Source organism: Haliotis cracherodii, unplaced genomic scaffold (genome assembly GCF_022045235.1).
Source record: "Haliotis cracherodii isolate W230 unplaced genomic scaffold, xgHalCrac1.p SCAF_15, whole genome shotgun sequence".
In the NCBI taxonomy this organism is placed as follows: domain Eukaryota; kingdom Metazoa; phylum Mollusca; class Gastropoda; order Lepetellida; family Haliotidae; genus Haliotis; species Haliotis cracherodii.
In genome coordinates this window covers 26,109,041-26,125,581 of record NW_027266270.1, presented here as the reverse complement: position 1 = coordinate 26,125,581, position 16,541 = coordinate 26,109,041, and the positions used below count along the sequence as shown (strand labels likewise).

General features: G+C 39.7%; 1 protein-coding gene across 2 annotated transcripts; it reads left to right on the top strand.

The window, feature by feature from the left end:
- The first annotated feature begins 1,612 nt into the window (after positions 1-1,612).
- Positions 1,613-16,497, top strand: LOC139462423 (E3 ubiquitin-protein ligase TRIM33-like). Of its 2 annotated transcripts, none has more exons than XM_071244127.1 (10): positions 1,613-2,032; positions 3,758-5,251; positions 5,615-5,762; positions 6,186-6,288; positions 7,842-7,931; positions 9,185-9,510; positions 9,900-10,029; positions 11,525-11,599; positions 12,290-12,442; positions 13,230-16,497. In XM_071244127.1, exons 1-10 carry the CDS (start codon positions 1,726-1,728, stop codon positions 13,428-13,430), a joined length of 3,027 nt encoding a protein of 1,008 aa, XP_071100228.1. In that variant the 5' UTR covers positions 1,613-1,725; the 3' UTR covers positions 13,431-16,497. The 2 variants fall into 2 exon arrangements, with proteins under 2 accessions (XP_071100228.1, XP_071100227.1); XM_071244126.1 differs by having other exon boundaries at positions 7,842-7,973.
- Positions 16,498-16,541: the final 44 nt, after the last annotated feature.

Below are 16,541 nucleotides of genomic sequence, written 5' to 3'. Positions count from 1 at the left end.
GATTAATTAATGCAAAAATATATGTTGTTCACAATCTCGAAAACTGTTATTTAAAAAGTCAATTAGGTACAATAAAGCAACGATTAGTCTAGATCGTCGGGCGCCAGACATTGCCAAGAACATACTCATAGTCCCCAAGAACATCAAATATCTGTCACATTCTAATCTGACATATTACGTCACAAACAATGCGTAATTGCCGACACCCAGCAATTATGTAACATTGCGTAACAGCCAAATAAACAGCCATTACCCAACAAAGCATAACACTTGACAGACGCCGACTGTGTTCACGTTCACGTTCAGCCCCTGGGGAGGTAGGATTAACACATTGTTCAATACATTGCTTAATTTGTTAGTGAATCCTTATTACAGCACGCAGTTGTATTAATGAATTGTAACCCGGGTCTAATCACTGGCCAATAAGCGCCGAGTTCTGCGAAGTTCCAGCTGCATACCGCGGTACAAACATACAGACAAACGGCAGTACGCACAGACAGCGAACTTTCGAAAATCCGTCTGCTTGACAGCTGAAACCAATCCCACGCTATAAGAGGTCACGTGGCGTGGCGGCTTGCTGCGACGCGTGCTTTGTGTGAGTTGGCAGCCTGCCAGTGGGTTGAGCAGACGGCTTGTCTCGCAGCTGTCAATGTTGATTCAGGAGTTTTCCTGCATTGTTCGTGCCCTCGGGTCAGATTACCAACGCGTTATCTTTCACAAACATGCTACAGGCCTGGGCCTGTTTAGCCTTAATCAATAAACAGGCTAGGGCTTGGCCTTACATTTGGAAAGGATGTCGTGGCAGTTATATATATATAAAGCTTTCAAAGATGTGATCAACTTGAAAAACTTCTTTTGAGTAACCATTTTTCATCCTTTAATACCCTTTTTAAGCACGTCTTTTAGCGACGGTTATATACGTAAACGCTCAAATTTTGAATAAACACATGAAACCGGTAACTCTAACCAGTCTGATTGACAACACGTACGTTTTGTTTAAGAAGAATTTAATAGTTGACGGCAGTGATTGATGCTGGTTTAAATCTTTGTTCTGACACCTAACCAACACTAACATCTCAAAGAGGTTGGAAAAAGGACGACGTGAGAAACCAACTACGTCTACCTGAATAAATGGCTCTAAAAGACCCAAAACGCTTGAAAAAGTATTCATGTGAGGACATGACGAAATATTGCCCGAGTCTTGCCTAAGATGGGTGACGGTGACTCAATGTGATGTAATTTATAACCAAATATGGCAATATCATTTCTTTATTGCTAAGGCCATAAGAGAAAGAGGACGAATAGTAAATTATGTTGGTATCGACCGGCCGATGCATCATCTACTTGTAGGTCTCAAGTATACCAATCCGAACGAGCCCAAAACATTTCAAAAATCGGCCAGGTCCGGATCTGTTTATCCATTAATCACTTGTCAGTGAATAAACATGACTCATCATGAAGGATGACAAACCATTTAGATTTGTACATCCAGAGTAATGTAGATCAGACTGGTTAGAACCAGTTCAAACCAAATAAACTGGATAGATCTGGTTTTGCCGTAGTGAGAGCCCGTGTGACGACCGTAGGATGGGCATTCTGATAGGAGCTCTGCTAGGCGGCGGTTCGACCCTGCGCAGACGTCAATCTAGCTCGAAATAGGTCATCCAGTCAACAAAGCTTATAGCAAAGGGGAGATAATTTGTTACTTTCGCGCTCTCTGTCATAATGGCGGAGCCCGCTTCATCAATGGACCAACCTAGTGGTAGCCCAGTTGAATATACTGGGCCAGAGAAGTGCGAGGAAAAGATTGTAACAGCGGAAGATGAAGTCATAACTGTACCGTCGGACGAGAGTGATGTCCAAGAAAAATCGCCAGTGGATTTTCTTCAAGCATGCGTCCGCTGTAGCAGTCTATTCTCGGAGACGAAATGTCTTCCTAAACTTTTGCCGTGCCTCCATTCTGTGTGCCCCGGTTGTGTGTTACCAAAGAAGGATGACCAGGAAATCGATGGACCCGTCACTGCTGATACAGGTACCTGCAGTGCAAATAATTTACCACCACATTTTCATTCAAATTTGTTGATTTTATCGACATTGCATATGATCCTCTCTATACCGCGAAGACATCGGGTAAACATGAATCAGTCGAAATGTTGTTAACATGCACATTCACGGTGGATTTGTCTCAAGTGCGTGTGTGTGTAAATTCATCTGCAAGTGAACGTGTGCTTATTTCAGTTTTGGTGCGTAAGTAATCGGACTTTTGGAAGGGAACATAGTTTGCAAATTTGGGAGACGACCACTCGGGGTTGTCGGTCGATCTCGCGCACTTGCACGCTGGAACCCTGACTCTACACACTGTTCTTCGGTGGGCGTCGCTACACGACGGAGAAGTGTCACGTTTCACGGCTCCTTACCGCATTGATTTCTTCATATTAGTTTCATCTAACAAATTTCTTGTATCTTTGGTAAGATTTTCATAAGCCATTGATATTTCATAAATACACAAACAGCCGACAAATAAACTTACCTGTTCTTTCTGGGTGGGTACTTGATCAATATAGGCCTGTATTATTGTTGGTAAACCTGTAGAATGTGATAAAAAAAATTGACCAGTTGATAACATGAATTAATATGTGCAGATATGACAGAATTTTATTGCCGAAGCAGGTGTTAACCTTGTTTCTGAGTCAATGACTTTTTTACAACGGCTACAAAACACATGTAGATCTTATCTATGCTGACCAGTAAGATGTTCAAATAAATTGATATGCATATGTCCTGTTATTCACAATGCCATTAATTTATAAACCCCAACAAAATGCAATGGTTCCAAATAACATGCTTTTGGGACTTTCATTCGTGTATTTGTGGACAAAATAGTTTTGACTCTTTCTAACCAGCTGACATTCTCATTCATCATCTAATTATCGTTGACTTGGGGGAATTTTGATTGATTGGATGTCGGTTCTGTCAGGGATTACTGGATGTGAAACGATGTACAGCTCACTATTAATTTAGCCTAATAGTTGAGTTACACAACTCTGTTCTTTTGAGTAACTCTGACATGTGTGCTTTGTAAGCTCCAGGGAATAAACATGAGAAAGTGAACTTGATATATGATAACATGCAGTTGTCACATGGTTTTAGTACTGAAATAATTGATGGGAATGTGATATATTGATGTTGTTTTCACAATTGGCATCATTTTACACATATATTATATACATATTTTCTGTATGTCACCTGCAGATTGTCCATGTACTATCTTTGTTAGATCACTGTTGGAATGTCCAGTAATGCATTGAGTCTGGATGAAGGTTAAGTGTCAAAACATGGCAGGTTGTGTGTCATTGTATTCTGGCAACTTGGTCAGTATTCATGCCATCAGCCACTGGTTTGCATGGGAGACTCAATCATGTCTAATTAGGCGATGGAATGGAATATTGCTGACTAACTTATAAAAATATCATCCAACTTGCCAATGCCAGTGTTAAACGTTAAGGCAAAGGATTCTTTTCATAACCGTTATCACATGGGAAGACTTCAAGGACAAGTCCGAATGTTTCACATTCTTAAAGATCTGCAAAGAAAACAACGAAAAATGGCATATTGTGGGCATGTGGGATCTTATGTTTTTGGCACAGGGTAGAATAGTGGTTTGTGTAAAAAAAAACAGACTTGTGAGAAAACAGAAAATCTGTCACTATTGTCACACAATTGCACAAATATGATATGTTTGATTTTTGTTTTCCAGCCCCTCAAAAGTGTCCTTGCTGTGAACACACATACGACCCCACAAACCTCTGGGACAATCTCTTCATCCAGGAGCAGCTGCAGAAGGATGCCAAACCAGAAGAAGCTGTTGACGGAGAGACAAGCATCCATGAATGTACCGGGTGCGAGGAGAAGGAGACAGGGACATCCTTCTGCATTGACTGCATGGAATGGCTGTGTGAACAATGTGTCACAGCACACAGACGGGTCCGTGTCACAAAAGACCACAAGATTGTCTCAAAAGAAGAGGCCCCTGTTTCTGACAGTGCCAAGCAGATGGAATGTTCACTGTACTGCAAGCAACACAAACAGGAGAAGCTTATGTTCTTCTGTGAGTCGTGTGATACGCTGACATGTCGAGATTGTCAGCTGGTGGAGCATAAGGACCACAAATATCAGTTTCTGGATGTTGCAGCAGCAAATTATAAGAAGTTGCTGCAAGATCACATGTTCCACATGTCAGAGCGAGGAAAGAAACTTGGCCAAGTTCATCAAGTGATTGAGTCCAAGATTCAACAGGTGAAAGATCAACATTCACAGATCGTGCGAGCGGTCCAGGGCCAGGCAGACTTGCTGATAAAACAGATTATTCAGACCGCAAGACAATTGCTTCAAAATGTCAAGACGGCTTGTGAGGCCATGGCAAAGAAATTGTCTAAGGAATCAATTGACCTAAATAAGATCCTTGGGAAGTATGAATACTGCTCCAGTTTTTTACAAGAGATTATGAAAGATGGAAGTAACATGGCATTATTGTCTTCAAAGGCATCCGTTTTGAAAGAGTGCGGCAGGATTTATACAACTCCTATAGAAGCCCAGACCGTGAAGACTCAGTTTGTTGTACAGTACAAACACGACAATCAGTTTCTGTTTGCTAACCTCCACCGATTTGGTGCTATCTTTGTGAACAGTTCACGTTACCATCCCCAGGACAAAAACAACTCCAATCAATCCGCACAGAGTCAGCATTCCTACCCCAACCCACCTGCGTATAGCACCAACCAGATTCTTGCTGAACACGACAAGGTCAAACGTCAAAAGATGCTGATAGCTCTCCAGCAAGCTGCCAGTCATATCAGCAACAATCCCCACATGCAATCCCTCCTGCAACAGAAACAACAAAATCACGTTCAGCAACAACAGTCTGGCGTGCCCACCAGTGTCTCCAACCTTGTGTCACAAATGAGAATGAGCACTGCACAGAATAATGGATGGCCAAGGCAACAGCAATTGGCAAATCCGAATCTTCAGTCTTTAAGCATGCAGCGTGCATATCAGCAACAACAGCAGCAGCAGCAACAGCAACAACAACCATTTCAACCAATGAGGCTTCAACATCGTCCAGCCACACAACAGAGTGTATACGCTAACTCCCAGCATGTCCAACAACCCAATCAGAATTCTGTAAACACACAGTTTAAGATTCAGCTTCAGCAACAGCAACAGCAACAACAGCAGTCTCAAGCAAACAGAGGTAAATTCATGAAACATTCTAAGAAGCATAGGACCATGTTTTAGCATTGTTAAGGAAAGAAAACAAGAGAAAGGCAATGTTGAGAAACATAGTTAGTGGACCCATGTTATCCAGAATCAAAACTAATGACCCTCCATTTTCAGACAGTTTCTTATATGAGATGACTTCACCCAATTTATGACATCATCAAGTTGAGGGGCCAATGAGGCATGTTTGAATCTCCAGAAATGATGTCATGGTAGAACAGTGTTTTATATATATTCACATCAAATGATGTACAAATGAATATGGTACTATAAACTATTAAACTTACATTTTGCATCTTTCATCAATCACATTAATTATCCATTTGAATATGACCAGGACCCCCTCCACTGATCCGAAGTCCAAACCAGAGCAGCACTCCCCCCAACAGCAGCGGCAGCGGCGGCAGTCGCCCCTCTTCAGCTGGCTCCTCAGGGTCTGCATCTGCCCAGAGACCATCCAGTAATGAGAACATCACACTACCAAGGTATAGTACCACATGCAGGGTTTTACCTGGGACTTGTAGCAAAGTGTCTGTGGCTGGGAAATTAGGAAAATGTGTTATTTTGTCCAAAATACAGAAGTCGGCAAAGTTTATTGTAATCAATTTTCATTGTTATCGGTATTCAGATGTATATGTAGAATGCAGTATCGACGTGAATTCGGGATGTACGATGACAACCTTAAGCATCAGCACCTATGGTTGTTGTCGCAAGCACAGGCTTAAACATGTTAATGAGGATTATTTACAAACCATCATAATATACCTGGAATAATGCTGAATAGAATTCTCTAAATGTAGTCATTAGTAATCACCATAGGACCATTTCATTACATGCTTTTTAGAGTAATTGTGTTATGGAAGACCAGTATGATCTTGATAATAATAGGATTTTGATTTGCTATTCAGTGGGGTACGCATCAAACAGGAGAGACGATCCAGCTTTGAGATGGACTGTGTCATCACCGGGGCCAAAGTCAAGGGAGAAAAAACATCTTCATCTTGCTCAGGGGTGAGCATCAGTACACAAGAATATTTGGGGTACACCTACATTTCGCAATCTGTCGTTGAGTGTCCTCAGTTGGTATTGTTGCGTGGCAGAAGCACATGTGGGTATATCACATCGGTGCACTAACAGTACAAATCATGATTTTGGTGTGTAGATTTAGCAGCTTCGCCTATTCTGGAGTTTTGTGGCCATTTTTTTTGTCATCATGACTATAGGGTTTTTAGTGTCTTATATAATTACCGGGGACTCTTGATGCAGAAATGGACTTCTATCACTGTTTTACCTTTTCGATTCACTGGATTGACAGTGGCATGAAATGAAAAAAGTTTTTAACAGATATTTATGATTGTAAATAATAAATATATGTAAGTTAATTTCTACATGTAATTGTTTTCCAATCATCCTCAAGCTGCCAAGAGGGTAGAGAGCTCCTTCAATTATCACAGGATTATCCAAATAGTGTTTTGCTACTAAGAACAGAACAGATTAACAGTGGTCACATGAAAAAAATTGGGTGTTCTTTAACATTTTTTGAATAGTATACCTTTGGTTTTATTTGGCCTCAATGTGGTGTCAGGGTCGGATTTTGCATTCATTAGTATGCCAAGTATGTCCATCTCAACCCTTGTTTGTATGATAGAAACATGAAAATTATACATAATCTCATAATGTGATAATTTATTGATAAACATGTTAATTGAGGTTACATAGCCAACTAAATAAACTTAGAATGTGGTCTAGGATCACTGTAGGGAAGTACCCCAGTTTTCTTTTTGCTTGAAAGTTTTGTGCATTTTGTGCATTTTTTAGTCATGGTAATGGTATCTTTTCTCCTATTTTTATAAGCAATTCTTACACTTGAAAAAAAAACGAATTTTCAAAATTTAAAAAAAATATGAAGTATTGGACATGATGGATCAGTTTTTGACATTGTCACATGTTAATATTAATGCATACAACAGTGTGAGTGAGTTGGGTTTTAACACCGTTTTTCCAGTTATGTCACGCCGTGTTAGCCTAATGTATGGGAAAGGCTCAAGTTTGTGCAGTTCTCAGACATTTAAAACTCTGGTGGCAAATCTAGGAACGTAAAAGGTACAAAACCATTCAATCCCTCGATCATACGCTACTGGCGTGACCAAGGAATTTGTACCGTCGTGCAGTGATGGGAGGTTGTTACGAATAGTCACTCCATGACAGATATTGTTGTGTGACATTACACCCCATTTCATTTCACCTCACCTGAGATGTTGTCGATGTGCAACTAACTTCTAACTCTCTTACTGTACTGAATTATACCATCAACTGAATTGTGAATCATCTAGAATTTTCAGGGAATAGAAAAATAGCTGTTCAGTTGAATTGAATTCTGAAATGTTCCAACAGAATATTTCTGATCTATTTTAAAAAATCATCTTGTCTAGAATCCTCCTCAAACAACTTTTATTGTTGACACGTACCTGAGAATTTTTTTTGGAATAAAAGTTACAAAAAACAGCTCACCCTGGGTGATTACAAACATGTCTTTATATGCAACCATTTTCAATCTTTTTCAGTCCACCCCCAAGCCAACGCCCGCGACTAGCCCTGGAGCACCACCTGCACCAGCAAATAACACCCAAGCCCCCACCACCGTACCCCCACCAGTGAGTGTCCCCACTGATCTCATGGATATTATGGACGATAAAGTAAAGAGTGTTCACATATCGGCATGGCATGACCGTCTTTAGCGTGTCTGGATTTCAGTTTTGATGTGTGTCTGTAACCACTAGTTACGGTTCTGCGACATTTCTTAGAAGCTTGACTGTTTATAGCATGCCTTCAGTAATTAATTAATTAATTAGATTTCAGTAATTATTCAGCTGTTAAATGTCTGTAACACCTCATGCCTAATCAAGTCAAGCAAGTTCCAAGTCCAGAAGAATTTGGGTGCTAAACCTGTAGTTGCAGTTACAATTCCAGGTGATTTTGGTTGTCAAAGGTCTTATTCCAGATGATTTCGATAGTCAAAGGTCTCAATTACAGATAATTTAGATATTGAAAGCCTCATAGAAATTAAAACCTTTGTAGGTGCATATTTGAACTACAAAAACTACAAAACCTGCCAAAACTGTAATTTGATCAGACTTTGATGTCAGTTTATAATACCAAGAGAGAAACAGCACAATATGCTTGAAATAATTTGCTGGTAGATCCTTTTGCATGAATATGGAAAGTTATTTGATCAATAGATACATCTCCTTTCTCTGTTTGGTCATTTCATATAAATGTGAATGATCTGGTTGTTTATAAAAAAAAGGCGTATGTTATTGCCAAAAGTATTTTCTCTTTAGGGGTGGTTGTGGAGGATAATGTTATTGCCAAGTCTGAGACATAAATGCTTTACTCTCATAACTGAAACATTAGTGCTAGTGAGCAAGGGGAGGCAACTCTATCTTAGTATGAAGTTATTGAAGTGTTCATAATGGCTACAGCACTGCAGCATTTTTAATAAGGACACTTCAGGTTGCCATTTATTACAGCTATCATGTTTAATAACAGTCAAGCATGGTGTTGATGCTAACGCATGTTTAAGTGATTTATATCAATGTATGTATTGACAGGACAATTTTGTTATATGCAGAATTACTGGCCTGTCCACCTCTAGGACACTGAGATTCTGTCAGATATTTTCAGTTTTGGCGATGGTACAGAAGAATGTCCTATTAAAATTTGCTAAAATGTGAAAATGTCCTAAAGTGTTCTTTTCAAACTTGTTAATGACAGAAAAATGTCCTATCTAAAGATGCTGGACATAAGAGATGGATGGATCAGGCACTCATACTGATTGACTAGGGTGATGGCTTTTGTGTGCTGTTTTTTGAAGTAAGAGATATAACTCTGCTCTCTTCTGCTTCAGGATCCCGAGAAGGATCTAGATGAAGTGTTGGAAAAATTACCCATGGAGCTTGAACTGGGGGAGACTTTCGAAGAAATCGATGCCTCTCTGCTCACTGCCAACAACCTCAACAAACAACTGGTCACCGCGACACAGCTGTCCAAGAAAACGGTGGAGTCGCCGGGGAAGAATGGCGCCACCACCATGTTCCCAGACATGAGCTTCAGCGATCCAAACGAGGATTATTGCGCCTGCTGCCACAATGGCGGAGAGGTTCTGTGCTGTGACACATGCCCCCGTGTGTTCCATCTGCAGTGCCACATCCCTCCTCTCAATGCTGTACCAAAGTAAGGGCTCCAGTTGGCATTACAGTCGTCTATGAACCATGTGTTGACGAGGATGTCACGATACAACTGTTTTGAGAAGTTTCAGGAGAACTGAGTCACGATTCGATGCATATCATATTTCCACGGTTTTTGTTTGAAACTCTCTATGCGAACCAGTTTGTGGTGGTTGTGAGTTTATAGTTATTATTATTTGACACAATGAAACCGAATGCAACATGCTTGATAGTGACTTCAGTTAAGATTTCTCTTCAATTGTGAACATTTAATTAATTATAATCCATTTTTTAAACAGTCATTTTTCTAAATTTCATGGTGAAGTGTTTAGACACCGTCATGTGTGATTTTTTTGTGAGAAGCTGATGACTAATGAGATCATTTAATCATTTCAGTGGCGTGTTCGTATGTACTCTGTGTGTGACGGGAGACAACATTCGCATCAACAGTCCCGCACCTGACGAGTTGCTCAGCAACGGCACCAAACGGAAAGCACCGGGAGGGTTAGGAGAAATGGAAATTAAGGTACAAGAAACATCTGAGATGGAAGTTTTTTTATCTTAACCACTTGTTTGTCTGGCCCAAATATTGTTAATTACAGGCCACTGATTCAACCTGAGTGTCGCTGTCTATAGCTTAAAACATGACCTTCCATACATGCAAACGTCAATTTTTAAGGGCTGTCCTTGAGGTATGCTCCTGTACAGTGTCAGAAAGTGGCACTAGTCCTATAGTCCTTGCCAGATTGCCCAATAGTTAACGTATTCTAAGGAAAAGTAGAAATTTGCCCTTTTTAAGGATTTTGCTGTTTGTTATCATTATGATTGGTTGGTTAGGTTTGTTGTTTAACACCGTATTCAGCTATATGGCGGCATTTGTAAATAATCGAATGTGGACCAGACAATCCAGTGATTGATAACACAGCATCGATCCACACAAATGGGATCAATGACATGCCTCAAGTCAGCCAATGTGACCACCCAATCCCGCCTCTTACGACAAGCATAGTTGCCTTTTACGACAAGCATGGGTTGCAGAAGACCTATTCTACCCTGGATCTTCACGGGTGTTATCATTATGAGGACTGGTGGACTTTAACAGTTGGTGTCTACCGCTGCTGTAGTATTTGAATCTCCCGACTCCCTAAATCTTCAATGTCTAACTTTAGGGGTTGTGATAAGGACATTGACAAGACATATGTTGTATTAAACAACATGTTACTTCTTATGTTTATATTTGACACCAGGATTCATTTAACTATAGACCCATGAAGATCCAGGTTAGAATAGGCCTTCAGCTACCAATAAGAGGCAACTAACAGGATCGTGTGGTCAGACTCGCTGACTTGATTGATGCATGCTATCCTATCCCAATTGCATGAATCAATGGTTATGATGTCAGTCAATGGATTGTGTGGTCCAGAGTCCATTTTTTAAGTGACCATTGACATCTAGTTGGAATATTGCTGAGTGCTGTGGTAAACAACAAACAAACAAAATCATGTAGCTATATATAAGATGTACACTAAGTGATTACAACCTCTGGCCTGCTGCTTGTGTACTCGTCCCATGAAGATCTGGGGTAGAATAGGTCTTGAGCAACCTATGCTTGTTGTAAGAGGCGCTAACAGGATCGGGTGGTCAGTCTCGCTGACTTGGTTGATGCATGCCATCCTATCCCAATTGCATGGATTGATGCTTATAATGTCAATCAGGAGCAGTCGGGTAGCTTAGTGGTTAAAGTGTTGGCCTGGGTTCGATTCCTGACATGGGTACAATGTGTGAAGCCCATTTCTGGTGCCCCCTGCAGTGATATTGCTGGAATATTGCTAAAAGCGGCATAAAACTATACTCACTCACTATGATGTCAATCACTGAATTGTCTGGTCCAGACTCAATTATTTATAGACCACCATAATATAGCTGGAATATTGCTGGGTGAGGTGTAAACAACCCGACAAACAAAGCTTGTGTACTGTCCATATGCTAGTCAGTGTGTTGACTGTGTTCTTCTGTCCCAGGTGTGTGAGAGGATGATGCTTGAGTTGTTCTGTCATCCCAGCAGCGTCGCCTTCCATGAACCGGTCAGCAAGCAGGTAAGCACAGACTTCTTGGAATTACAGCCTTCAAATTTTGTGCAAACCACAAGGTAGAGACTACTGAATTGTGCCGTGGACAAGTCAAAATCTGTTGATGGTAGTCCGCTTTTGAGGGTGATAATTCTGAACCAGTTCTCAAGACTTCAGTTTTGCTACAATTGGAATTGAATAAAACTCACAAGAAAATTCTTTTATTCAAGCAGGGCTATCTGAAAACTCTTAAGGACTAGTGAAACATGGTTTCCAGTAGTTTTTTTGAAAACACCAAATTTTGGGGTGGATGGGGTTGGGTTGCCTGAGATCCGGATTCGATTCCTGAAATGGGTACAATGTGTGAAGCCCATTTCTGGCAGACAAGCTGAGGATGTTGATCTGCCTTGGTACAGTTCACTTATCAAACTCCTGTGTAATATTTTGAGGAAGCTCCATAAATTTCCACTGTTCTTGTCCTTTTTACTTTGCTTAAGCATAAGCAAGCAAATTTGGCACAGTGAAAGAGTGGCGATAGACCCAAGTCCCCTCTTACACACTTTGTATAAACTGACTGTAATATGAAAATCTTTTTATGTAAAACTGTATCGTCCCAACCTAAGTGTTTCATCACCTGGGTATGTTTTATTGAACACACCACACGCCTGTCCCTTTGTTGTTGTCCAGAACTGGATAAGAAGTCCTCCTTTGTTGCAGGTTCCAAACTACTACAAGATCATCCAGGTGCCCATGGATTTCACCACCATCAAGTGCAAGTTGTCACGACAACATTTCAACCATTACAACTGTGTAGAAGATTTCCTTGGGGATGTGAAACTGGTCTTCCTGAACTGCGCAACCTACAACCAGGTAGAGACCAGTTAATAGGATTAGTTTCCTTGTCCTCGTCTCCGTAAAAGTATTAAGAATTTCAGGTTGGACAAGGAAGGTCTTGACTAGTTCTGGACTTATTTAGTGATCAATCTTAACACTTTACAAATCCACAATAGGACAAAAATGAGGTCTGTTTCCTGTTCTGAACACTGTTTAATAGAAATATGCTGTTAGTCTGTCTGAATGTGTGTGTGTGTGTGCGTGTGTAAAGGGAGAGAACTCTGTATCAGCTCACTTGTCTTTGGAACCAGCAGTCCCTGTTGAATCGGCCTTTCCACCCACAATAAGCTTATTGATGAAGTCATAGTCATTATCCTGAGCCAAGGGAGTTAAACTGACATTAAAAGTCTATTTCAGCCTTGCCGAAGTAGGCTGGAATTATGGAGTTATGTTTTGGCTGGACTAACAGGCTAAGCATAGTCCAATCAAAATCCTGTAACGAAATCGGCATCTGGTTTATAGGCAACTGAAGTTTCGAATTCGGTTAATTGCAGGATTTGCAGAGCATGTGTACCATCAACTGGTCGTCAATAGGGATTTTCTAAATCTTTTCATGTTTTAAAATCAAAGTGCTCAAATGATTTGATGCACATTGATAAAACACAGTTTATTACAATTAAGATGGTTATTATCGATGAAATCATTTTGACTGGGTGTCTTTTGCTATTGTGGGGGCTCGGGGATTTGTCATCTTCTGATGACTCGTGTTTGTACTTGACAGGAAAAGTAATGCAAACTTTCACATGTCACTTTCTTTTTCCAGGAAAATTCTGAAGTAGGCAAAGCTGGCAAGACGGTGAGGGGCTTCTTTGAGGAGCTTGTGTTGAAGTATCTCCCCCACTACATCACCTTTGCTAAGAAATACCCACCAAAGCCCCCTCTCCCTGTGCCAGAGATCACCAACGGAGATGGCGTCTCCGACCCCAAGAGACAAAGAACAGAGGATTTGCTTCATATTTCATGATGACCATTGTATACTGTAGGTACAGGGATAGCACGACCTGAAACTACTGATATTCTTGTAGGACCACTGGTTTCTCAGACGGTGAATAATGTTAATTAAACCAGGATACCACCGAATTGAACTGTGGACTTGTGGATTTTGCTCACGATGTCTGTGTGAACAAAACCAGTTCATTGTTTAAATGATCACTGGGACATTATTAGTGGAAGTCATCAAGCTTTGCACGGAGGCTGGAAGTAATATGTGACCAACATATGCCAAAATGGAACTCTGTTTCTGCACATGACACTGGTGTTGTAACTATGGGTCCGGACTTGTATATGGAAGAAAATCAGTGACACTAAAAGTATAAAAATTGTGTTAGCTTTGTTTTGTGATTTAACAGCGCTTGGAATGAGTGCTCAGTGAAAGCGTTTTAACTTTGTACAAAACATATGCTCCCTATATCAGTTGATGTCATTGCTATACCCTGGCAGTATTCTCCAACCACTGATGCAGGAATCTAGTGGAACACCCTAGTGCATTGTGGGAAGTGACAATTTGAATGTCTTTATACAGCCGACTACCAAAGCCCTGATATTCAACACAAGAGTGAAGTTTGAGATATGCATGTGGATGAACATGTTGTGGATTGACTGTTTCGCTTTGACACTAACAGTATTTTGAGAAACATGCGATCCTGGGCGTTAACCATGTACTTTGTCAAAATACAAAATCAACTTCGACACTAAGGTTGCAATGTTACATGTGAAAAAGTGACACTTGTGTTAAGGAGTGAATGCCATCATTAAAGAATGGTAAGAGACCCACCAAAACACATTGGTTAGCCTCATCTATTTTTAATAGATGGAAGCCTGTTGTATATTGTACATACCATCAGAAATCACCTTTAAAGCAAATCTTCATACCATCGTTGTATTTATCTGATTCATTATATTGACACCTCAGAAGAAGACTCCCTCATTCTGAACAGATGGAATCACAGGACACAGATATCATGGGAGTGGTCACATCCTTGGAATGGACAATAGATTGTAGGACTGGGATTTTGTCTTGGTAAAGTTGAATATGCTCAACAATCATACAGAAGTCTTGTTAGTCTTGTTTTCTGCTATAATTGTATATGTGGAAAGGTGTGGCAGATCTTAGAGTTAAACAAATGAAATTACTTAAGCTGCGTAGACTCTTATGAAAGTAACTTACATCATTTGAAATAGATTGTTCGTGATGGAAAGTATCAGTTTCTAGACTGGGCCACATTGTGTTTGAAACTGCGACAATGTGTCTGTGTAATTAGGGTAACCATCCATGGTTTAGTGTAGACGAAGAGCCTTTGAAATTCATGCTAGTCTGCCAGCCCAAGACTTGTGCTTGAGGACAGGTAAATATTCAATGATGGCAGTATAGTAGCATTTGAGGGCAATACTTTAACCAATTCTGAAGCCTGCAACAAACTGAGGATCAGTGAAATAAGGTTAACACTAGTCGTCTGGACTATTCTTGAGAGAATAGTTGGAAGAATATAGTTGGACAAAGTGCGTTTTGAATTACTTAAATAAAACTTTATGGAACTGCAAGTTCCCATTTTAGGATTCACTGCCATTTTGTGAGTTTGTTTACAACAACATTAACAGTTATGATTGTCTGGCCATGCGGTCATGTATTATACAAAATGTTACCCTCCAAGGACCTATGTTTCAAGCTACTGCCATTGTACATTATGTAATTCAGTTGGTACAGTCTGGGATGTTGCTAAGCTGCTTAATACATTTCACAGATGCAGGTAATTGCGACAAAGTTTTCCCTACGTCTTAGATTGCTGTATGAAGCAAGTCATTTGTTCTCGAGGTCTGTTAAATAACTGTAACTGCCCTATCAGTAATATAGTTTCATTAATTCATATTGACCCAGAATGAATGGTGAAGTTTGACTGGAATTCCAAGCGCATGATTATTTTATCAGAATGAAAACGTCTGTATGTCATTTGACAGTAAAATCCATAGTAATGTCTCATTGATTTTGAAATTCCTTATTTACCTTAAACTTCAGTACATTGTATTATATGATAGGAACGAACCTGTTGTGTATAACACATATTGCCATAAATTTATTTTAAATTATTCTGTATAGTGCTATATTTGTATATATTTTTATATGTACATAGTTTGCATACAAAATTAATTTGTTAGAGAACACAGGAGACCAGGAAAAATTGTATTATCTGTCAAATTTGTTGATGAATCAGATGTATTAATGACAGCACATGATTTTGAATCGGTTCAATTCTTTGGTTTTCTCATCAGTAGGCCAGTGTGAATTGCTTTACCATGTTGTAATACCATTGAACAAAGTACCTAAATAGTATTATTTCCCCATTGTTCTGTTTAACAGATTAATCCTTTTGACATGTTCAAGCTTCAGTGGCTTGGTTTGAATGTATTACGTGTGATGCGAACCTAGTAAGGACTTGACAAACAGGATGTTTTCCTTCTCACATTGCATGGAGCGGCTATCTTCTCATTCAAGGATCCAAGGACAAAGGATATTTGGGTAAAGCTACTCCCAAAACAACTAACCCTAAGAATCGAAGAGGCATGCAAGATCAGTGAAGCGATACTAATTTATTTATCTTGAGATGTATCTAGTTTTTAAGATACTATTGGGTGGAACAAATTGTATGATTACACCTAGTTTTCTGAGGTTTGTTCAACTTCTTACGAAATATTTTTGATAAACTAAAGGTTAAGTGTAGAGACTATTGAAAGAATTATTTCACCAAAGACAGATTTGTTACATATGACACTAGATTTTGTACAACCATACACCAATTTCCTGACTGTGATGTATTGAGTTAACATTGAACATTTGTTTGTAATTCTAAAGGTTTTGCTTCGAAAGTAATCGTTATTTCCTTAAATATTGAAGGAAACCAACCAATCAAAACTTTGATTGGTCAAGGGAAATTAAACTAGTCACAATTTGTTTACATGACATACCATTGCCAGTACTTTTCCAAATGAAACCTTTTCATACTTTCATACCATATTTCTGTATAAATAAACAATCGATGTGCTGCCTTGTTGTAACTTCTATCTCAACTGGTATCTTTAA

Excerpts from the sequence above, each read along its gene's own strand:
- LOC139462423 (XM_071244126.1), top strand. The coding sequence starts at position 1,726 with ATGGCGGAGCCCGCTTCATCAATGGACCAACCTAGTGGTAGCCCAGTT. Across the intron at positions 10,030-11,524 it reads TAGGAGAAATGGAAATTAAG|GTGTGTGAGAGGATGATGCT; the intron begins GTACAAGAAACA and ends CTTCTGTCCCAG. Across the intron at positions 11,600-12,289 it reads ATGAACCGGTCAGCAAGCAG|GTTCCAAACTACTACAAGAT; the intron begins GTAAGCACAGAC and ends CCTTTGTTGCAG.